Raw genomic sequence first — 25,083 nt, 5'->3', positions numbered from 1 at the left:
CCAACGGTTTTATGTATCACTACACAACACCCCTAGCAACCACTCTTAGCAACTTAAACAGATGTTTCATCTCATTGATATTGTTCATTTAAAGCTAGAGCAGAGCATTGTGAGAGATCGAGTAAGCGAGTGTACCTGCATTTACAGTAGACGTAGCATTTTCCTTCAGGTCAGTCCTATATTCATAATAAAAAAATGCGTTTGAATGTCCGCTGCATATTTTGTCCTTTTAACAGTCATGGGGTTTTCCGTGCATAACGTTAGTCATCTGTCAGTTGCGTCTGTCTTCTCCGTGATCACAAGTTCGAGTCCTTTCAAAAGCCTTCTCTACAGACTCACTCACTCACTCACTCATAAAGACAGTCTTTGCCGCCATCTATTGGCGAAATAATATATGTAACTTCTGTTGCTGTTCACGTTCCGGGACTATTTTTTCCAGCGGAAGGCAGGCTTTTAGTGATTTTACTTCATGAAAGTTGCATAGATACATATTTTTCGGCTTTAATATTTTTATTGTGTGGCAACCGTTTTATAAAAGCAATAAGGTACTCGAGGCAAGTGCTGTATCGTGAATAAGTAACGGCTGAAGGGGTTGCAGGCACTCCGCTTCGCGTCGTGCCTAACAACGCCCTCCAGCCGTTACTTATTCACGATACAGCACAGCCTCTCGTACCTTATTGCTTACCTGTCACTTTAAGACATCGGATCATGTCCAATGACATGCTGATCCACTGATGCACATCCGATACACTCACAACTGTTTAAGACATAACCGACATAGTTTAAGTTAATACTCTCCAAAACGGACATTTAGACATAATGTTGTGTGGTTTTTTTTTGTCCATTCAGACACGAAAGAGAGCTCAATTCAGTTCTCGCGCGCTATATTGTGTCTATGGCTGGACGCTTCGGTCGTGTGTGTGCGCACAGAAAACCGCACCGAATAGAGCTTTTTTTTTTGCGTCGTCACTCTTATTCAGATGTGCGCTCTACTCATTCTCCCAGACGTTTACATTGTTTAACGTTTTATGAGACATGCAGTGCATGCCAACTCGTGGCACACGCTGGGTAGATCAGCACGTTACAGTACAAATGTGCGCATCTACCACAAACGCAGGACATCAGTTCTGACTGGATCTCTTCCTAAATCGTCACTATCTAACATTTTTGTCTATTTTTTATTCATTGAATATCCGTTGTTTAACCAGCGCAACATATTTGCGATGTCATTAAGCCATTTGATAGATGTACCGCCGCGGAACAAGTCTCCGGGTGAGTAGCCGGCCAGTGATAGTAACTATAGTAACAGCATGAGAAGACGCGCTCCGTAGTCAGCGCTTGGTCGGTTAATTTTGGCGTTTGGCATAAGTAAGTTAGCCTAATAGGCTAGTAATAAATTAACACACATACAAAAATATTTTTCGTCCTGTAGGCGTCCTGGAAAATATTTTTGTTCGTCCTGAACACATTTTCTATCGTCCCCAGGACGATAGGACGCCGTTAGTCTCGAGCCCTGCTCCCTGATGACCGCAAATTATTTCAAATCTCCCGGAATCTAGAGCGAGCGAGCAGTAGCGCGCGCACGACAGAAAGCGAGAGAACCCTTGCGCATGCGCAGTAAAAGTATAACCTGTGGGGAAAACGGCGTTTTAAACCTTATTTTGGGGCAAAGTCATCCCACTTTTTTTGTATACATGCAGTTTTTATGTCCCGGTTACAAGTGAAAGTGCAGTTCTGGGTCTCTGCCCATTCATTTAGATAGGAGCCTGGTCTTGTTAGTCCGAAATAGCTGCCCGGAGGCGTTGCCAAGATGGCGGCCGAGTGGCATGACTTGCCTAAAAGGACTTTGGATAAACCCATGAGCTTTTATTTAGCCAGAAACTGCGTTTACGAATGCATCTTATTGCAAATCTAGTGAAATCGTCAACTATGCAAATGTGTAAATAGTGCGTAACTGGTGCCCGCTACATTCCCAAATGCACGTTAAACTCAGCACATGCACAGATGGAGTTTACTCCATTCATTAACTGTGAACCGGTATTGAGAATCAGGCCCGCGAAGCTGATCGGGTGAACGGAGTGTGTACTTATCGCGCGTTCGATTTTAGTTAGTTTGACAGCATTTGCGCAAAACAGGACATTTTAAAGACCTTTTATGTTATTATGAGAAGTTTAAATGTATTTTCGGGCTGCCACAGGCTAGTTAATGAATGGGAAGCACTGTAATTTATTTGTGGCGGTCAATGTTGATATTTTGCTGGGCGCCACAAATAAATCAATGTATGGGAAACATTGATATTCGTACCCAAAGATTACAATTAATGAGTTTGGTTAATGCATTCAGCTGGTCATATTCGTAGAAAAAAACCCACATCCCTTCTGTCATCCCGAATAGGGTTTATTTTGTGATAATGTCCAGCTTACTGTACATCAGCGCTCATTACAAACTACTTGCTTTATGAACAAATGGACGGGAAATAATGATTTAAGTTAAAATGATAATGGGTTGAGACCACAGAGTGATACAAAAGATAAGATGCTAACACTGCATAAATAAATAAAAACTAATCAGAATCAAGTATTCCTAAGAGCTCTATCACATATAGATTAGACACGCCCTTCTGTGTTGAACTCTGAGTGCATCAAAAGTCTTTTGTTGTCTAAATGATGCATGCATCAGAGCAAAACGGTCTGAGATGTGAATGAGTCATCGGTTACACACTCTTCAATCAGAAACTTAGGGAAAGAATGAGGACATATGTCATAGAGAATGCAACGAAAGAGCGACATATAAGGAAAAAGGAAGGGAAGTGTTTTCCAGTTATTTTCGAGCTGCCAGAGGAGCTGAGACAGGATCTGACATGCCACAATACAAGCTGGAATGTGTGTGTGTGTGTGCGCGCGCACGCACTCATTCCTCGCTTTCTACGAGAGTCTGTTTGCTTTGTGGGGAGGGATGTCGAAAAGAGGTGGAAAAACAGTTTCAGTCCTAGTTGAAACTGACTGCTGCGTATGTGTTTTCAAGGACAATGCGATCACACCCACCCGCACCCCCCTCTGAGCGAACTAAAGTCACCACGGCATATGCACACCCCGCTGCTGTCCCTCTCTCAACCAATTCTCCGTAGTGGACACACATTTGCTATTGTTCTGTTAACCACTAAGCAGACAGCTGCAAATATTTCCTCTCTCTGTCGTGTGCTGGGTCGAGTTAGCTGCCTGAATCGTCAGTGGCTACAGCACTCTGTGGGGCGGAGCTCTTCCTATGCTGCTGTTTTGTACATTTTGGCCTCGACTCCTGCTTGCTTCCATTTCAATCCCGCTCTCATGATAGCCACTGTGTTTTGGGGATTCTTTTTCGCTCTTGGATTGTTGTGCTTTTGTGGTCTCCTTAAAGGGTCACTCCACCCATTTGCATTAAGAGGTCCATTGTTAGACAACCAGTCATACTATTGAATGGTCGTGCAACATTCTTTCATTTTCCCCTGAGACGAGAGAAATCTACTATTTACCTTTTTCACTTCCTCCTACAATGACGCAAAAATCGTCATTTGACGTCATTGTAGGAGGAAGTGTAAAAAGGGGGGATTTCTGTATAGACTACAAGCACAAATTCCCACCCTTTCAAACCCACCCATAGGGGGTTGTGCCTAATGCGCTAACAGAGCCATCACAGATCAGTGGGTGGGACTTCACTTGTAGATACTGAAAGCAATATCAGCCATCTTGTTTACAAGCTAAGCTAACAAGCGCTGTGGATATAGGAAGTTACGACAATGACGGAAGAAACTAAACATGATATGGAAGTAGAGGATTTTGAAATTCTGCTGCTCGAATCCGCTGTTCGTGGCTATCTTTACGAGCCGCAGTATAGTGAAGAGCAGCTGAGGCTGATGGAGGATCAGGAGGCGGACGAGGAGCCCGGACTGGGTCGAGCTGAGGCGGGCTGCTGGTGCGTGTGCTCTCGCTGTGCGCTACGGACACAGATAGAGTCTGTCTGCTGCAGAGAATTTCAACAATGGCAATTTCTCCTGGACGAAATCTCTGAATCAGACGAGCACACGGACGTTTGTGTTGTGATGTGAACCATCCTAGTTTCGCCTGACTGAACATGCAGGTATCATGCAATAATTCACCATATAGAAAGAAATACAAACGAGTAATTCACTAATGAGTTTGCCAATGTAACGGGGTTCGTTGTTGTGGGAAGAAGGAGGCTGGAACCGGCGAACATTTAAACGTTTTAATAGTAAAATAAACAAATACAAAACAAAAGTATAAGCCAGCTGGCCACACACAACAGAAACAAAACATAAAATCAGGCCTGTTCCTTTTGTGCTTCCGCTCCTCCGTGAGAGATATGAGACCGCTGCACAGGTGTCATTCATTATCACTCGCGTCGTCCTCTCACGTCCCTCGCCCTCGTCCTGCTCGCCACAGCCAACTAACTAGACATTTTTTGTGAAATGAATTTCAAACTCATTTGGCAGCTACAGCTAGCCTTCTTGTAGACGGAAGAGTGATTTCTCTGATGTTTGCGCTGTTCTGGATTAGTGGGAGTGGCTTGCGGAGCTGTGCAATGTGGTGCATTGTGGGAGTTGTTGTCTTACATACAAATGCGCCCTAAAGTTATTTTCTGTCTTTTCTCGGTCAAGAGGGCACCAAATTCAAAATTTCTTTTACATTTCGACTACATATATAACCCACTTTCAATAAAGATTAATGTTGAAATGGGTGGAGTGACCCTTTAAAATAGTTTCTGACATGCACAGTAGTTTTTCTGCTTGTACTTTAGTGGATGCTTAAATCTCAGTTGACTTTGTGCTTTATTTTTGCAGTGCAGATGTAGGGAAGGTTCAATCCCTGCAGATCTGTAGATAAAGGTTCAAAGCCAAGATTCATGACAATTCTTGTATTTATTATAAATGATTCATCAATGCATGATGTATCATGTGCCCTCGTAATCTTTAATCAAAATAACTTCCCCTCCCTCTTGCGGGACATCTCTTCTCTGATGACTGGACCTACTGGTCTTCTCTGGCGCAAGGACGGGTCAACCTGTCACTCACATGATATCACAGCAATACAGCATCCAGTCAATTTCCAATGGACAACATCAAGGTCTTTATACAAGGTCTTTGGTTCATTATTCCCTAGAGGTGTGACGAGATCTCGCGAGATTAAAATGTGACGAGATTTCTCATCGAGGTGAAAAGTTGTCTCGTGATGACTGAGTGTGAGGGTGAAGTTAGGATTGAATATGCCACCGCTACGTTTACAGTACGCATCCACTGTTGTTTTCCTTTTTATAGAAATAAAAACCATTTAATTCGCTTCAATCCCATCCAGCTCATCCAACACGAGCTGCTGAGTCTTACGTAGTGCAGCAGGAATCAAAGTTTACTGATCACGTGAAGGAGAGTAAGCACAACAACGAATTCACAACAAACGCGATTACAATACCTTTTGAAAGCGGCTTCCTGATGCATGCCAATATTTCTCCCAATATGAAAGCTGTCCTAGGCTGGGCTGTGTAGTTGTAACCACCTCTTAGCTTGAAGAAAATGTTGGTCTCTATTTGTACTTTAAATATTGAGAGAGTACTTTGATTTAAACTTATTGATTGCAGTTAAGACTAAGAAAAAAAATTATACTGTTATTTTTATTTATACTGTTTTTATTTCTATGATCAATTTGTGTAAAGGAGTTCAGTTATGAGGTCAAAAGTTGTAGAAGCTCATAAATCATGTACAGTTCTAAGGTCTGAAGAGACTCATTAAATCATATGGGAGAGAAGCCAGTCAGAGTTTGTGGCAAAACCTTTTATAGCGCTTGAGTATTGTCTTTTACTGCATATGATAATTCATACTGCAGAAAGTAGAACTGAATTATTGAAATGGTGATTTATTACAAGATGATTAGTTAAAACATTTCAAATGCACCAGTGCAGACTATTTTTCTAGTCATGTATTTCGTAATTGAGGATTTCTTAAAAATACTTAGTAAAAGTCTTGTCTCGTTCTCGTGAGCTAACGGTCTCGTCACACCCCTAGTATTCCCATAAAGATCCATCTGTTTTGGGGTGCTTTGACTAGGTGTGTTAAGAGACTTGTGATCTTTATTTTAGATAAAGATCTTCTATTTTAAGTAGTCATCCTAAAAAAAATTCTGTCATTCTCTCGCCAGTGTGACGTTGTTGTGTGGAAAACGACCAAAGATGTTCTGAAGAATGTTCATGCTGTTCTTTTCTATACAACAAAGCATCAAGAAAAACGACTTAAAGGAGCTGTATGTAAGATTGTGGCCAAAACTAGTACTGCAATCACTGTCAAATTACTGTAGAGTGCTGTATCCCCTCCCCCTCCTCCCTGACTCGAGGTTGCCAGATTGGCTGCAGGATCCAGCTGGAACGTGACGAGCTGCAGCTGTGGTAACTAGAGCAGAGCTGGCAACCCGGATGCCGCAACACTACTGACTTTGTGATTGGTAGATAGGTGGAGGGTGGAGCATCAGACCAAAACACAACATGACAACATCAACATCAGTTGAGGGCTGCAACTGCACTTTTTAAATGACAATATCCTGGCCAGACTACTGTTGTCAGTGATATAAGTATTTGAAATGTACATGATTTCTTAATGTCTAGTGACATTTCAGGGCCATTTTATGATTAAATGAAATACATTTCTTACATACAGCTCCTTTAAGTACTGTAAAGTGGTCCCTATGGCTCATGCTTCATAAGTCAGTTTTAGCAAGACATTAAAACTCAATATTTACTCAACCTCATGTTGTTCCGAAGCCATACATTTACTGCTGAAATATAAGTCCTTTATTCACTGATAATCTTTCCATCACTCAAAACTAGTGTCCCTCATTTGTGATATTACATACTCGGGGTTAGTTCACTATTCTTTGTTAAGAGGCATGTTAAAATGCGAAGGTTGCAAGCTGTGACTTGGAGACAGGAGAGTTTGGTTGTCACTGGACACGCATGTACGTGTCAACTTTTATGTCTTTGATTTCAAACTGTTATAGGGCCAAGTCTCCCCTAAAATGGGCCTTGGAGCTCTCCATGGTATTTATTGGATTGTTTAACACAAATTGATCATCACATTTCAAACACACTGATAGGTATAGAAATTCTGTAATAATCAAGAAAGAAAAAAAGCACCGGTATCGGTTCTGTATCGGCTGATATTCAGAATTTGGGTATTGGAAGCGGATATGTTATGACGAAGGTATCGTTACATCCCTATGTTAAAAATATTTAGGTTAAGTGAATCATTTCTTAAGTATAAATCTGTTTATTTTACAGTTCACATTGTTTTTATACACATGTATAATTTCTGCAGTGACATTCTGCAAGTATTAGGGGTGCAATGATACATCGTAATATCGAGAATCGCAATATAAAAATGTGACTATTGTTGATGTAAACGGTATGATTCGCGATTTAGTTTGTTTTATCCAATATTTTTAAGATGTGATTCACCCAAAAATGTAAATTCTGTCATGTACTCGCCCTCATGTCATTTCAAACCTGTAAAATTTTCACTCAACGTCCAAACACAAATGAGAGAGTTCTGTCCCTCCATTTAAAGTCCATTATTCTTAAATTGAAAAGATCCCCCAAAAAATTATGAAGGCATCGTAAAAATAATCAATCGAGTGGTCTAATCCTAAATCAAGAGACCCAATAGCTTTATATGATGAACAGATTTACAACGACACACATACTGTAGTAAACACAGACGTCAAATGCTTGCATGACGTGTGAAAACAACACGAGTGAATGCAGAATTTCAATTTTTGGATGAACTAACATTTACAGTTTATCGTAATAGTCATTTCGACATGCTTGCTTGCGATTAGAACTGATTGCATTGATCATCTAAGCGCTGCCAGAATGGCACTCCTCAAAGTGAAAGTGCAAACATAATTTAAATCACCATATCACATTTAGTTTTAGTAGTATGATTAGTCAAAGCATTTTAGATGCACTATTCTTAAATGTATAGTGCAATAATAGCGGGAGAGGCGGGACATAGTGAGCACTGCGAGAGTCTGGGCACTCAGCTTCTGTAAGAGATCCAACAAATGCCAACAAGTGTCATTACTACATTAAACTACTATGTTTAATTTATAATAATGCAATGGGGGAATATTTGTGGGTCCTGATAATAATAAAATAATACTATTTTAATAATAATAAAGTAATAAAAAAACCTCTGTTTTATTTTGGCTTAAAATATCAGGATAGTATCGTGAGTTCAGTATTGCAATTTGAAATATCACAATATTGCAATTGGTTCATATCATGATTTATATCGAATCGGGATATGAATGGATCGGTACACAGTAGGGATGGAATGATTACCGGTTTCACGATAAACCACGATAAAATGTCCTGACGGTTAGTATTATCATTTAAAATTTAATTATCACGAAAACTGTGTTCGATTATTGGGATTTTGAAAACTCGCGGTAAATCCTGTCCAGGCAGAATCAGTCTGACGCAGCCGCAACGTTGTTGTTTTTTGTACGAGAAGACATGGCGGAAAGCAGTGACAGTGCTCGGGACTCGGGAGATTCATCCCACAAAAATCCAAAAAAGAGAGCACTATGAATTGTTCTTCACGCGCACAGTAACTGAAATTTACAACTCAATAATAAGCTCAATAAACTGTTGCATAGATATGATACACTAAGCATCAATATCTATTCTCTTCTAGGGCTGCAACAAACGATTATTTTGATAATCGATTAATCTAACGATTATTAGAACGATTAATCGACTAATCGTCGATTATTTCACAGACTAATCAGTAAGTTTGGAACGATTATTCAGCTTTTCCAATTAGTTAAAACATTGAGTTATACATATTCTAACTATAATATAAAAAAAGAAAATCACTTCAGCTTTTGAAATAGTTGTTTTAATGAACTTTGAGCCAACTAAACAGGTCATTCTCTTTAAGTTTTCAGATTTCGGTCCAACTCAAATCACACACAAATGCTCTCTAAGCATTGTTTAATAGGCCCACTGCTTTTCTTAGAACTGAAATAGAAAAAGGGACATTTACTTCAGGACACAAAGAAGGGTAAAATATTAATCTGCAAACAATTATTATAATTATAAAATTACAATCTTTTTTTACATGACAATTGACAATTGAGCTGACAGAGACGTTCTCATTCACCTTTTAATTTATAGTATGATAAAGTAACTGCCATGATATTCTTCCTATATCATAGGAAGGATATAACATCTCGTTTTGTAAGTCTTCATGATTATTGAACAAAATACAGGCAAGTGATAAGACTATAATAATACCTAATATACTAATAGTGTTACAATAATAAAAACAGCCCTGACTCCTAAGCTCGATCAAGCTTTATTCTATACAAAATAAGTCATCACATTACTGTAATTATATTACTATTGATAATATTATTACTATTATTAGTAGTATTGCATTCTCTAATAAAGAGAGATTTACCGCTGGTTAGTAGGCTAAGCTCCAGCTGGAGAACACTCACTTCTCACCGGCTCCTCTTTTGCCGGGATGTTTCCTCTTGCACTCCAACATGCATGTTGTGCTCCCGTGAAAATTGCACACGACAGCATTCTTGATTTGAAGCTAGTTCGGATTCGTTTGCACTGTCATAATTCGCGCTGTTTTCTCTTCTACCGCAATAGCATTTGTAAGGGCTGCACTACACTCTAGCGCTACAGCGCCGTAGCGGTCAAATCGCGGGATTGCAGGCCCTTACATTAGGTCACGTGAGATCAAACGACTACTCGACAACAAAGATATTTGTCGACAAATTTTTATTGTCGACGTTGTCGACAACGTCGACTAATCGTTGCAGCCCTATTCTCTTCCCCTTGTTTTCGGAACTTTTCAATGCGAAGCGCTGCGCGCAATGACTCCATGTTGCTTCAAGCGCATCATTCTGAGCACGGGATGCGCATGAGCCGCTCTGGCGCTCTATATTGAAGCCTTTTTATATTAGGCCTTTGATGCTTTTGCCCAATGAAAGATTAAGATTATTAATGGTCTTTCTTGTTCTGTCCTATCAAATGTTGTTGCCTCATGAAAAAGTTGTGCTGTACATTTAAGTCATATAATTTAATGTGTATGGTTGGGGAAAGTGCATAGAGCTGGTCATTTTATTTGTTGTTTGTTGATTTCCAAATATAAAACTTTTTTTATTTTCAGAGCATTTTCATCTAATTTGAACGAAACCGTGATATTGATAATCATGATTATTTTGGTCACTATAATCGTGATATGAAATTTTCATACTATTACATCCCTAGTACACAGTCACCTAATATTTACTAAATAAGGTAAAATTTTATAGGCTAATTTTGGCCACCCTGCTCATCGCCATCAAAAAAATCCATATTGGTCAACCACTACCAGATATGACTTATAGATTATTCATGGTGCAGTAGTAATGGCATGAGGATAAATAAATGTTGACGGAATAAATTTTTTTTGCATGAACTACTTAGGCTTGCTACTATAGTCGGTGTTCAGAAGCAACACCGGTTACATCTCTTGCCCACCGTGGCACCGCCCCCCACTGTAGATTTGATTGTCTTTTTTAAAATAATCATTTAGGTCAGTTAGAGAACAGACACTATTAAACTGAACATGTCTGCTTAATAAATCGTGAGCCAAACTAGAGTCGCCGCACAGATCAGCAACAGGAGCTGACTGACAAGGTACCTTGACTGCGGAATATTTGGTGTCAAAGCGAAATGTAAAAGCGCCTATTTAAGCGAATTTGTCATTGCACTGTTTTGTTGTTGTGTTTTTCATTAAGAATAATAGGAAAATGAACTAACCATTCAAGTAATCCGCCTCAAAGTGGCGCTAATTTGAAAACAAACTAAAATGTGCACGGCCAGACGTGTCAACGGGTGTGGAGCGAGCCGAACAGAGCAAGCGTTTTCAGTTTGTTCTATGGAAAAATTCTCGTTCTGCTCGCTCCGCTCCGGTTGACGTGCGGCCGCAGTGTTTCCTCTAGGATTTTTTCCAGCCGTGGTGGCAGGCCCATTTCGCCAGGGGGAGGGGGCGTGGCCCATGAGTGATATTCCCATTGGCCACGCCCCCTTATCCCAGGTGTATAAACCTCCCCCCTAGGCATTATAACATGAAAGGCGCCAATAAGAGCGGCAAAGCGATTATGCGCATCCCGTGCTCAGAATGATGCACTTGAAGCAACGCGAAGTCACAGCGTGCAGCGCTTCGCATTGAAAAGTTCAAAGCACAAAGCGAAGAGATTATATCTATCTATGCTTAATGTATTATATACACTCACCTAAAGAATTATTAGGAACACTATACTAATACTGTGTTTGACCCCCTTTCGCCTCCAGAACTGCCTCCTCTACGTGGCATTGATTCAACAAGGTGCTGAAAGCATTCTTTAGAAATGTTGGCCCATATTGATAGGATTGCGTCTTGCAGTTGATGGAGATTTGTGGGATGCACATCCAGGGCACGAAGCTCCCGTTCCACCACATCCCAAAGATGCTCTATTGGGTTGAGATCTGGTGACTGTGGGGGCCATTTTAGTACAGTGAACTCATTGTCATGTTCAAGAAACCAATTTGAAATGATTCGAGCTTTGCGACATGGTGCATTATCCTGCTGGAAGTATCCATTAGAGGATGGGTACATGGTGGCCATAAAGGGATGGACATGGTCAGAAACAATGCTCAGGTCGGCCGTGGCATTTAAACGATGCCCAATTGGCACTAAGGGGCCTAAAGTGTGCCAAGAAAACATCCCCCACACCATTACACCACCACCACCAGCCTGCACAGTGGTAACAAGGCATGATGGATCCATGTTCTCATTCTGTTTACGCCAAATTCTGACTCTACCATCTGAATGTCTCAACAGAAATCGAGACTCATCAGACCAGGCAACATTTTTCCAGTCTTCAACTGTCCAATTTTGGTGAGCTCTTGCAAATTGTAGCCTCTTTTTCCTATTTGTAGTGGAGATGAGTGGTACCCGGTGGGGTCTTCTGCTGTTTGTAGCCCATCCGCCTCAAGGTTGTGCGTGTTGTGGCTTCACAAATGCTTTGCTGCATACCTCGGTTGTAACGAGTGGTTATTTCAGTCAAAGTTGCTCTTCTATCAGCTTGAATCAGTCGGCCCATTCTCCTCTGACCTCTAGCATAAACAAGGCATTTTCGCCCACAGGACTGCCGCATACTGGATGTTTTCCCCTTTTCACACCATTCTTTGTAAACCCTAGAAATGGTTGTGAGTGAAAATCCCAGTAACTGAGCAGATTGTGAAATAGTCAGACCGGCCCGTCTGGCACCAACAACCATGCCACGCTCAAAATTGCTTAAATCCCCTTTCTTTCCCATTCTGACATTCAGTTTGGAGTTCAGGAGATTGTCTTGACCAGGACCACACCCCTAAATGCATTGAAGCAACTGCCATGTGATTGGCTGATTAGATAATTGCGTTAATGAGAAATTGAACAGGTGTTCCTAATATTCCTTTAGGTGAGTGTATATGCAACATTTTATTTTAGCCAACATTTAGCCTTTTCTTAACAGTTTTAAATTTCAGTTAACTTACAGTGCGCATGAAGAACAATTCATAGTGCTCTCTACTCTAGTGCTGTAGTAACAGACACCCGGGAGAAAGGAATATGATTTAGAAAGCGCTATAAACTCCAGCAAGATAAAGTAATTGTATACAACTATAGACCTTTATCTACAAATAAAGTATAATAATGGGAACATTGATCTAGAAGAGAGTGTCGTCGTGTTACTGTCGTAACCGAACGCGACACGCTGTTTGAATGCTGAATGGAGAATGACTGAGAAGAGATGAGTTTCCTTTAACTTAACGACTTGAATATTAATTTTTACCTCACTATTGAATGACTTTAGAAGTCTTGGAATATAGTGCGAAAACTTTATGGTGCTTTACAATGTTTTGTATGCCTTTAGTGGGGCTTAACAATAACACAATACAATATTGGACCGAGAAGCTGCAGCCGTGGCGGGATGATTTTAGGTGTGGCGGCCCGCCACGGCAGAATGAATGTAGCGGAAACACTGGGCCGTGCACATGTTAGTTTCGTTTTCAAATTAGTGCCAGTTCAGGGCACAATAACAAAACAGTGCTGCTCCGCACGACCACACCATTATGCATGCGCGTGCATTTTACGTTTGCCTTAAATTAGCGTTTTAAAAGCCCCCGCCTGTGATACCGGTATTACCGGTGTTGTCACACGTCGATTAACCAGTGGGAAAATGCAGGTGAGTTTTGGGGGAATTTGGTTATCATGCTTGCCTGTTTATTTATTTAAACTCATGTTTTAGCATGTTTTTTAATGTTTTGATTATCTTTTGTAATGATGCATAGTAATAATTCATGGACAAGGGCAGGTGCAGCTATGGGCTCGTTTCTCTTTCACTCTGGCTTAACCGTAATAAACTTGAGAAGTTCGATTGTAAATGGTTGGAAATAGTCAGGTTCCCTAGAGTAATTTCTCACTTCCCTTTATTGTCATTTATTGTAAGCTAACATTGCGCAAAGGCGGCATGCCTTTTTCTAGGTCGTTCTTCCAAGGAACCTTTTAAACCTTTCAACCTCAGATTGACTCCTCTACCCCTATATGACGCTGTGCTGAAATCAGTGCTCAGATCAGCTCTCCAGAGCTCACTTTTTTTTTTCACCTGCTGTTCACACGCAGCATTTGCACCCCACCCAGATATAACTGGTGCTAATGAGCAAATGCAGCGTGAAGTCACATAAGTAGTTATTTATAGACTATGCTGTATTGATATCACAAGTTCCACTGAGAGGATCTTACGAGAGAGCTTCTATGTTTAACAACAAATAATAAAATATGTCCTCTGTCCATCTCCAGCTGTTTTGCAAAGCTTACTTTAAAATAAGACCATTCAGGCCTTAAAGCTAAAGCAAGTCAAGGGTGAAGTGAGATGCATTGAAGATAATCCTTACAAAGGACTAAATGTTTTTTTAAATCAGCATCGGCCGATGTTTGAAGCGGGACTGTTATTTTGACGGCTCGCCAGACTTTTATTTTGGGAGTGCTGAGAATGTCTGAGCACCCATTCTCTTTATTTGTTTACGGTCTCTGTTTAATAGTTCTGTCTAACATAGAACTGTTAAACAAAGTAAACAGCAAATGAAAGTATGTGTTTGCCTTCTATTACTAACTATAAAAGCAGATGATATAATACTTTCTAATTTACTATCGCCATTTCAGCAAAATCACATTTATATTATAAACAAATTTTAAATGTCTAATAAACATTTTCACAAACCTTGCAGACTTAGTTGAATCCAGCTGTGAGATCTTTCTGAAGTGTGCATTTGTAGCCAGCATCAACTGTGTATTCTGCATTCGTCCATGCAAATTGAATGTGCAGTCACTGGAGATGCACGATCAACAAACTTTAAAATCCTTGATTTCAAACTGTGCTGCACTACTCACTCTGTGCTGTATGTACAATTCTTTATGTCTTTATTTGAAAAAATATGATTCCCAGAGCACACAAACTTGCCAGATTACAGAACCAAGAAGTTGCCATATATATATATATATATATATATATATGACATATAGTGTGCTTTCCAAAGTTATTAGCCAGAATAGCCACTTAGCATTTTCACTGGCCACAATTTTGATATCGATACCATGGGGAACAACTGCCATTTAGACTGTAATCTCGTAATTTGGCAGCAGGTATATTAGGCTCCTGTCACTTTAAGACCTGACGCACGGATCTGTTATACTGTTGCACGTGTGTTTTCTTTCTCAACTGTTTGTTCACTTAAAACATAACTGACTGTGTTTAAGTGAATACTCACCAAGCATTTTGACATTATTTTGTGTGTATTTATTCTGACTAAGCGCGATAAACAGCGAAACGGAACTCAATTTATTACTGAGGCGGCTTTATGTGCGCGCACTGAGTGTGAGCACAAATCTGCAGGGATAACTAAAATGATTCGCAATCCCACGGCAAAATTCACGCCCCTGTTGTAACCCCAACAATGTTCATCCGGATCAAATGAAACGAGTGAGTGAGGGGAGGCGGGTTTGTGTGTCTCTCTAAGATAACGGCATCAGCCATCAAAAAGTCAATATCGGTCGACCACTACAAAGTACCACAACTGCGCCATGTTTTGTTTTGCCATTATTAATAATGAATAACAATAATATTTAAAATTGGTTTTATTATTATTATGTGAATCATGGTAATACTTGGTGTTGTACTTATTTTAATTATTCAATAGCATTGTATATAAAATTATGTGAATCATGGTAATACAGTGATGTTCTATATTAATATTATTTATTATTATTATTATTTTTGTGAGAATCATGGTTCTACCGTGGTGGTGTTTAGTTTAATTCAATATTGTTGTGTGTTTTATTTATATATAATATAATATATATCTTTTATTTTTAAAAAATTTTTACCTGTACCATAGCATTTTAAGTATCTTGAAGCTTCATGGTCTAGTATCTTGGCGGCATCATGGTTCTTTAATTGTTATAATTCAGTATCCTGGTATATCTGAAAGTACCATAATATTACTATTTATTTATTTGAAGTATTTTAATTTAGTTTTAATCGACTTGTATACTTAAGGTACTATGATCCATTCCCATCACTGACTGTACCATGGCACTGTTGCTGTGCTAGTTAGAGTTGTCGGTTTTCCTTAAGCATTGTTTTCAGTTGTCAGACAGTGAAATGTCCTCCAGAAAGGACAGCACAGTAGAAAGGACATTTACGGCTTTTATTTATCTGCAGTACGTTTCCGTGGAGCCACTTTTGATTTGAATAGACCTTGGCTCATTCCTTGTTGTGTCTGCACTCGTCTATTTGCCTCTACATGATCTCTTCTCACACCGCATCTGAATCACTCTCCTATATGCGAGCTTGAAACCGGTCTGGTTTCCTCTGTGTTGTCACTCAGGTGGCAGCGTGATCACGCCTGCGTCTGAAGCGCTTTGTTAGCACCTGTCTTGCTCGCGCTCTCTTTTCACAGTTTTTACTTTCTGTCTGTCATGTTCTCTCTATCTCTCACATTTCTTTTCTGTCTCTCCCTGTTTCTTGATTTAGCTTGCCGCATGGGTCACATAATGCACACCACTTTAAGCTATGTGTTTGTGTCTGTTTGACTGCGTGGAGCGGCTGTTTCTTTTCTTCCTTTCTTTTTTTTTAGGGCGCTTATGGAGTGCGTAAGGTGCTCGATCTCATGATGAGAGTGTGTAACCCCTGTCCTCTTTCTCTCAGTGTGTATGGAGCAGTGTGAGAATGCAGCATCTCTCCTGGCCTCCGTGCGAGAGCAGGAGATGCAGTTTGAGCGACTGACTCGAGCTCTGGAGGAGGAGAGGAGGAGCGTGGGGCCCTCCGGTACCCTACCCCGCCCCCTCCCCACTCTGCAGGTAACGCCCTCCCAGCCAATCACGCAGCAGCAGGGTTCCCCGCATCATCATCACCCTGCAATATCTCACCCATGCCGCATCACTCTGCACCAATGCGTCCTAGTTGGCACCTCAAGGAGCATGGCGATTAACCCATCCTTCACTGTTACGTTCAGTGTCACCAGAACCCACCATTTGCATCCTTTCCTCTTGTCATCATTCGCCGCCCATCCTTTGCCCTCTGCATCATTCTGCAGTTAATGGCGTGTGTGGCATCACAGAACGCTCTGAAGCCATACTTAGTAAAGCCATGTTTCCCTTGCATGTTGTTTCTTCATGTCCCCAATTTGTCTCTCACCACATCATTGAATGTCAACCCTGTTGGTTCTTACAAAACGCATGTCTGTACATCGTACATGTGCCATTAACCTGTCTGTTTGACTTAGCGGAATGAATGTTCTTCAACGAAGAGGAATTTCTCTCCCGTTTGCTCACTGTCCTCATGATGAATGTCTCCCTTATCACAGAAACTTTCTCAACACCCAAACCCCCTTCCGCTGATGTCTGTGAGCGGAGAGATAACAAACCGGTTTAGTTAGATGAGTCTCCCTTGTGTGTAGAGGATTTCAGAAAGCTCCATCTTTCGGTGGAAGTTGCTCAACGTGAACACATCAAGTATCGTGTTCATCTCCGCTTTCTCAGTTTACTTCACTGTGTAGACTAGAGGACTTCTTGAATTGGTTGCATGATCTTAGACACGCCCCCTCTTTTAAGGGCGTCGACTGTGCGCAAGTGAGTTGAAACTCTGAAAGTTTCATTCACAGCTAGATAGTTGCATACACAACTTTTATTTCTCTTGGCTCTCAGATACATCAGATTAAGACAACATCTCACAAAATTGAAAGAAATACTTGACCTGAAAATTAACAATTTAATTTATTCACCATTTTAGCTTTAATTGTAATTTTTAGCGTCAATTATGTCATACATATATATATATCTCATTTACAGAAACTCAATTTTAATAGTTTTAGCTAGCAGTAACGACACTAGTTTTAAATCTATAACAGTCTTACGGGGAACATGACAATACTTTGCAAAATGTCAAGGCTGTGCTTTATTTATTAAATAATAAATGGGTCAAAAACTCATAAATCTGCAGTCCAAACTTTCTGGCTGCTGCATTCCTAGTGTTTCTACACTAAATTTAAGTTAATTGAAAAGCTTTCGTTCTGTCATAGCTCTCAGATGTCACTTGCATTCGTGTACATTTTAAATACGGAGCATAAGAACCAGTGCCATTTGACATTGACGTCAATCTTGGCGCAACACATCTTGATGCTCCACGTTTGAATTCCACATGCTCCACACAAATGCAAATTATGACAGAAGGATTGAAATTTTGGTCTGTCTGTTCATCACAAAAAGCTACCAAGTGCTTTAGAAGGTTTAAAGCAACTGAGTAAATAACGGCGTATTTATTTTTGGTGGAACCATTCTCATTCTCTCTCTCTCAAAGATAAGACGCTGTTCAGCAGTGTTTGGAATGCCACCATCTTCTTTATATCTCCTCTCTGTTGACATAGTTGTATAGATATTAACATGCTGAGCAGGCTCGGTCCCTACCTGCTGACAGGTTCCCACAGGCCCGACTGTCAGCTAGGATTACCGTCTACTTTCACGGCTCCCTCTGTGGAGTGGGAATAGTACAGCAGCCCACTTCCCCTGGTTTACGCGTAGAGAATTTGTGCTTTAAACGTGAATGTGATTGGTGTTGCATGCCATTGTTGTGTGAAAGCATGAGTAATATTATCCGGTAGCGGTCGACCCCCATCTCATTCCTGGCATTCGGTCATCCATGCATTCATCATTCATTTCCGCAACACTGTCATGTTTCTCTTGTGCAATGGTTTCGTTAACTTAAGTTGTTTTTTAGTGTCTTCATTGTTTATCCTTTGCATGGACATAAGGTCATGTTTTTTTTTGTTTTGCTGTTGTATTTACTCGAGGTCCTGCCATAATCTGGTCACTCTGAATGTTTAGCATTGTTCACCGCCATGATCATTGGCCACTTTCACGCCTTACTCATCTGTTTTAATCTTGTTTGTCGTTCATCATTTCTCTCTCCGTTTCTCTAGAACGGCCGTGTCACTGGTGATGCAGAGTTAGAACGTCTCAAATTAAACGAGGGATACATAAACGGGACTCAGGTTAGTATGGGGTTTCCACAATTAACTATTTTTCTGTATATTTCAGTTCTGCAAAATCAAAATTAAATTATTAATTATAAATGACATATTGAAAAACCTTAATGAAATTATTTATTTATTATGATTAATGTTATTCATTTAAAATATAATTAGTGTTGTGGTTATATATATATATTTTTTTCGTACCCTCCCACATATTTTATAAAATGGGTATTTATTGCAAACATGTTTTTTTTTGTATGTGTCAGGAAAATAAACACATTGAACGCTTATTAAAGTTTTGTATAGAATAGTGACATGAGTATATCGTTACATAGCATAAAAACGATGTATGTACCGATACCCGGCAAAACCCGAGAAACGGTAATCACATGACGTTTTCCTGTAATAATATAGAAAACCACGTTATATTTAAATCACAAGGTTATGTTTTAGTTTTAATCCAATTGACGTGTGTACGGAGTAAGCGATCACCAATGAAGCACATGTAACAGAAGTGATTAACAGAGACCTCTTCTCTTCTCTTCTCTTCTCTTCTCTTCTCTTCTCTTCTCTTCTCTTCTCTTCTCTTCTCTTCTCTTCTCTTCTCTTCTCTTCTCTTCTCTTCTCTTCTCTTCTCTTCTCTTCTCTTCTCTTCTCTTCTCTTCTCTTCTCTTCTCTTCTCTTCTCTTCTCTTCGATTCGATGCCATTTCATGTCTTGAGACTCCGTTTTAAATCCATTGTGCTCCTTGCTGCTCTTCTTCTTTTTTTTTTTTGTACTAAAAATATTATATCTTTCATTTTTTGGTAAATAAAGTCTCTCACCCCTCACTCTCTCTCACTCCCTCCTTACTGTCAAGTAATGTTAGTAATAGTTGCATCGTTTTACTTTCTATTTTGAGACATCCAACCGAACTACAACTTGCAATGTTTGTGAAAAAGGGATGTGCGCTCAACACGCACATGTCTCCATATCTCTGTTTGTTCTGTTGACAGAACACTACACATGCTGCGTGGTTTTGTTTTTTGGTATCGGAGCATTTTGATGAGAACGCGTACACGAGAGCAGCATTCCTAATAAAAATAGATGTTCAATGAACATCCCCAGGCCATCCTTATTGTGGAATCCTGGGTGTCCGTATACTTGAAAGATGCTCTTGCGCATATTTTTACACTTCTGTACTAACTTGCTATCGTCGTCATTGACATACACCAGTGATTGTGCCAGATGGTGTTTGTGTGACACTTCCTATTCTTAGCTTATGCTCACTATTGTTCTTTGTTTGTGCGCCTGTTCTACAGTACAGGATGTTGGACCCTGGTCATATTGTTGAGTCGGTCACAGTCGAGGACCCCCATGAAGCGATGCCTATTATTTCAGTTGAAACTAATGATGATGGAACCACACGTCGCACTGAGACCACAGTAAGTTTGCTGTAGCCATACAATATAATTTAACTGGTGACATTTTGTCTAGTATGGCCTCATGTTTTTTCACTTTCCCTTATCAGGTAAAGAAGGTCACAAAGACAACCACCACACGAACAGTCATTCCCTCAGTTTCCGACACACTTTCCCTGGATGGCACTGGTTCAGTCACTGGGATACCCGGTTATAATAGCCCAATGGACCGTGTGTACAGGCCACCGCCTGGCCCCATGGACTACCCCACCTCCACTGTCCCCCGTAACTACCACTATGGACCTCCAGGTGGCTATGATGATTACCGGAGCGGCCCTCCTTCTGAAGCCTACACCAGCCTCAGCCGAGGGACACGGATGGATGACCGCTACAGGTCCGTGCCTTTCAAATCAGCATATTAGAATGATTTCTGGAGGATCATGTGACACTGAAGACTGGAGAAAGTTGAGCTTTGCCTTGACAGAAATAAATTACTTTTTAAAAGATATAAAAATAGTAACACTTGGAGCACAATATTAAAGTTTTTACTGTATTTTTGATCAAATCAATGCAGCCTTGCTGAGCATAAGAGACCTCTTTCAAATACACTAAAAAAAATCTTAATTATTTCTCACTTTTGACCAGTAGTGAAGATACACAAATGAGCTCCGTCTTTCTTTTTCTTTAGGCCTGTGGATGGCTACCGGACGCTGGACTCCGCCTACCGCACACACAGCCGGCCGCAGTTGGACCCGTATGCGGCCCAGCCCCAGGTAGGACGTATGGGCAGTGCTTTGGAGATCTCTGGCATGCAGCGCTTTGTCCCAGACCCCTACGGCCTTGAGGATGATCAGAGGAGCATGGGATATGATGATCCCGATTACGGCATGGGGCCGGCCATGCATTACAGCACAATGCCCCGGCTGGCACATCCACACCATGCACCACCTCCACGCCGGACAGGGTTAGTGTGTTCTGTTAAACATTAAGCAAATGGTTTAAATTTGGACAATTTATTAAGGTGGGGGAAACAAATTACTTAAAATGTGCTGCTGCTTGTTTTGCGTAGGTCATATGAGGGCACACTGGATGGTGACATGAGTGGAGCTGGTGATATGTATTATTGGGGAGGAGGAGCTCCACTGGCTCAGGGAGAGAGAGGCAGCATGGCATCATTGGACAGCACTCTTCGTAAAGGCCCCGCCCCCACAGCATGGAGGCAACCTGAACTTCCTGAAGTCATCGCTATGCTCAACTACCGCCTGGACCCTGTCAAAAGCAATGCTGCTGCTTACTTGCAACATCTCACTTTTAAGAATGATAAGGTTAGTACACACTTACACAGGACGCTAGTCACAATTTGTTGGGTAGCCCCGCCTACATAGCAGTGATTTCATCACCTGAAAACGCTGGGTTTTGGCGCGGATGGCGAAGTCACTCATGGTGTAGCACACAAGATCCATGCGCTTAGTCTTCTCTGCCTATCTTTGCAGGTGAAGTCAGATGTGAGACGAATGAAGGGGATCCCTGCCCTTGTGTCCATGCTGGATAACCCAAAGAAGGAGGTCCATTACGCAGCGTGTGGAGCTCTCAAGAACATCTCATACGGACGAGATCCAGATAACAAGATAGCCATCAAGAACTGTGATGGAATTCCCGCACTGGTGCGGCTACTGAGGAAGACGAGAGATCAGGACCTTACCGACACTATAACAGGTACACATTCCTTAGCGCTGGAAATCAAGGTTTTATAATGTTACAGAAGATTTATATTTCAAATGTGTGGTTCTTTTTGAGCTTTCTATTCATCAATGAATCCTCAAAGTATCAGGTTATAATCCAAATCAGCATATTAGAATGATTTCTGAAGGATCATTGCTAACTAAACCTGCTGAAAATTCCGCTTTACCAAAACAGTTATTTTAAATTTGAATAATATATTTAACAATATTAATTTAATATTTTTTAATCAAATAAATGCACATAAATGACTTCTTTCAAAAACATTTAAAAAGTCATGTCCTTTTGAAATTTCCATTTTTGATGCCAACGTTAAACTTTTTGTGATTCGAACACAAGTGGTCAGACGAGATGGATTGTCGTTTACATCTGGTAGTAACTGATGGCTCGTCCTCTGACAGGCACGCTGTGGAACCTGTCGTCTCATGACTCTGTAAAGATGGAGATCGTGGACCACGCGCTGCACGCCTTGTCCGATGAGGTGATGGTTCCGCACTCGGGCTGGGAGAGGGGGCACGAAGGTGGAGAGGAGAGCTGCAAACCCAGACACCTGGAGTGGGAGACTGCCCTCACCAACACCACCGGCTGCTTAAGGTACATAACGTTAATGCATGTTTTGCTTTCACAAAGCAACATTTCTTAAAGGACCAGAATTTCATCTGTCAACTGTCCTCACATTGGTCGGCAGTGGCTCAGTGGTTCATGTAGGTTGTCTACAAACCGGAAGGTTGGTGGTTCAATCCCCGGTTCTACCTGACCAAGTGTCGAGGTGTCCATGAGCAAGACACCTAACCCCAGCTGCTCCCGACGAGCTGCACGGCTGACACCGCCGTCAGTGTATGAATGAGTGAGTGAATGGGTGAATGAGAGGCAAAATGTAAAGCGCTTTGGTGGCCATTGGGTCTGTGAAAAGCGCTGTATAAATGCAGTCCATTTACCATTTACCATTGGTCGGAGTGCACCTGGTCATGTCCCGGGATAGAGGTCATATGTCAGGATGACAACTGTTCCATGGGCTTATTGTGGCCTTCTTTGTAATTGTTGTTAATTTACTTTATCGTTTTGTGCAAGAATCAAGGCTTTGCCTGTTTTGAACTGTTCTGAAATATGTTTGTCCGACCAAATTTTAGTTAGGCATTTTACTTCATCTTTGCTCCAGGTTATCCCACGATTCGTTTTGAGAGGCATTCGCAAAGCAAACACTGCTGCTTTTCATGCATTGCTCATTATACATAGTGATACAGCCTGATTCATTGGTCCGTTGGGTCGGATTGCTTTCCCGCCACAAGTGAGCTTCAGAGTTCGTTTAAGTGAGCAGAGACCACCTTGTCCAGGTTATCTCTTACCCTTTTTTTTGGTTGTAAATCCAAGCGCGATTGGAGTGTTCATATGTATGCTTAAAATAACCATACTAAGGGAGAAATCACACTAGTTTCTGAAACAAACGCTCCAAACAAGCCAGGTGTGAAAATGCCCTTAATCAGCCTGGGAATCAAACGCGTGACTTTGGTGATGCAGTTAAGCCACGGGAACACAGAGAGATGGGCGGAGGAAAGGATTAGGATGTGTTGGGAAGGGACAGTTTCATGATTCAGATTAATGAAAGACTTTATAGGGAGGAGGGGTGTGCCTCGGTGCTGCTAAAGAATTCCTGTCAAGAAAAGTTGTGTGTGTGTGTGAGGAAGCTGCATTTTGATGTGGAAGAAAGACAGGAAGTGCAAAGGAAATGCTCTTGAATTGTGTGTGAGAGCAAGAACCTCTGAGGCTGTGAAAGAACCAGGACAAAGTTTGGACAAAAGAGAGAAATGTGATCTTTGAATCCACTTATTTCCCTTGAGTGCTTCTCTTTGAAAGTGTCCTTCGCTTCTCCCACTCGCCTATTAGGCTTTTAGAAAGAGCTCCGTTCAGTCGGAGGAGTGGTTTTACACCATGATTACATTTAAGTAGAGCTAACAGCATCTTGCCTTCAACCCTCACTTTCTCATTCATTGCTCAACTTTCCTGCTGCCATCTGTATACTCTTGGTTAATAGGTGATGACCTGAAGCTAAAAGTTTCTGTGCATGCCAAACATTGCTAAACATTAAACAGGCAGTGTCCTAATTAGCTGCATGACGTTTCGCTCTCAGGAATGTGAGCTCGGAGCGGAGCGAGGCCAGGAGGAAGCTGAGGGAGTGCTCTGGACTGGTCGACTCTCTCATGTACATCGTCCAGTCACAGATCAACTGTAAAGATGTGGACAACAAGGTAACAACTGAACTGTGACTCTTTAAGTTTTGAGAACTGCACTTTCATGCGCACCGCTCTTTTATGACAGGAGAAGCATGTTTCCAGGAAGAGAAAAGAGGGAAGAAAGCATTGCTGGTCGTTTTTATTATTACACACTTACAAGTTTACTGTTCAAATTGTCCAACAGCTAAAAAATTGCAAAGTTAACCTGCCTATTTATACAGGACTAGTTAAATGAGCCCACACACTAGGCAAAAGACACTAGTATTTTGAAAATAAATGAATAACTTAAACCAATGTTGTACAATCGAGGCGATCATTCGGAACCTACTTTGCAAGCACGACGACAACACTTCAATTCACCGAAACCACACCTTCTTTCTTTGCGTTTGCCTTTGGGTGGGAATTATGCTAATATTTTACATTGACAGATGTTTGCGGAAGTAATATATTGACTTTGATCCAGACCTGTCTAAAACACCTCGATCCGTGTTCTCTGTTAAATCTCTGTGGATAGATACATTACACGCTAAATGAAAACATTAAAAAGCATCATATGACCCCTTTAAATATTTATAATGTTACACAAGATTTCCATTTCAAATAAATGCTGTTCTTTTTAACCGTTTATTAATCATTGAATCCTGAAAGAATTAAGCAGCACAACTGTTTTCAACATTGATAATAATAATTGTTTCTTGAGCAGGGAATGAGCATATTAGAATGGTTTCTGAAGGGTCATGTGACACTGAAGACTGGAGTAATGATGCTGAAAATTCAGCTTTAACATCACCGGAATAAATTGCATTTAGTACATTTACACTAAAGTACATACATTCAAATAGTTGTTTTGAGTAAATGTATGTTTTTTTTAACATCTTAGAAAAAATCTTACCAGTATTTGAACTTGAACGGTAGTGTGCATGTCAAAAATATTTTTATATACTCTTTAAAAACTTTATTGGAAAAAGTTGTTTGTCCGAACAGAATATTATTACACCGTTTGCTTGAGCCTATATTGTCATATCTGGCCCACCAAGGTTTGTGCAAAAATGGCATTAAGTC

General features: G+C 40.8%; 1 protein-coding gene across 8 annotated transcripts in view; it reads left to right on the top strand.

Annotated features, from left to right (window-relative positions):
• ctnnd1 (catenin (cadherin-associated protein), delta 1) overlaps positions 1-25,083 on the top strand; it is a 42,061-nt gene that overhangs the window by 7,759 nt on the left and 9,219 nt on the right. For 5 of the 8 annotated variants that reach the window (XM_056240498.1, XM_056240497.1, XM_056240499.1 and 2 more), the window contains exons 2-10: positions 16,329-16,480; positions 18,598-18,669; positions 19,952-20,074; positions 20,161-20,444; positions 20,739-21,014; positions 21,120-21,375; positions 21,544-21,766; positions 22,192-22,384; positions 23,919-24,036. In XM_056240498.1, coding sequence (XP_056096473.1) covers positions 16,334-16,480; positions 18,598-18,669; positions 19,952-20,074; positions 20,161-20,444; positions 20,739-21,014; positions 21,120-21,375; positions 21,544-21,766; positions 22,192-22,384; positions 23,919-24,036 — 1,692 coding nt within the window. In that variant the 5' untranslated portion in view covers positions 16,329-16,333. The remainder of the gene's footprint in view (positions 1-16,328; positions 16,481-18,597; positions 18,670-19,951; positions 20,075-20,160; positions 20,445-20,738; positions 21,015-21,119; positions 21,376-21,543; positions 21,767-22,191; positions 22,385-23,918; positions 24,037-25,083) is intronic. The other 3 variants (XM_056240504.1, XM_056240503.1, XM_056240501.1) reach the window with 1 other exon arrangement.

The sequence above is a fragment of the Rhinichthys klamathensis genome, unplaced genomic scaffold, assembly GCF_029890125.1.
Source record: "Rhinichthys klamathensis goyatoka isolate OS25496 unplaced genomic scaffold, OSU_Roscu_1.1 h1tg000601l_1, whole genome shotgun sequence".
Lineage (NCBI taxonomy): Eukaryota > Metazoa > Chordata > Actinopteri > Cypriniformes > Leuciscidae > Rhinichthys > Rhinichthys klamathensis.
Note: the sequence above shows the minus strand (reverse complement) of the source record. Positions and strands in the feature narration are given on the sequence as shown.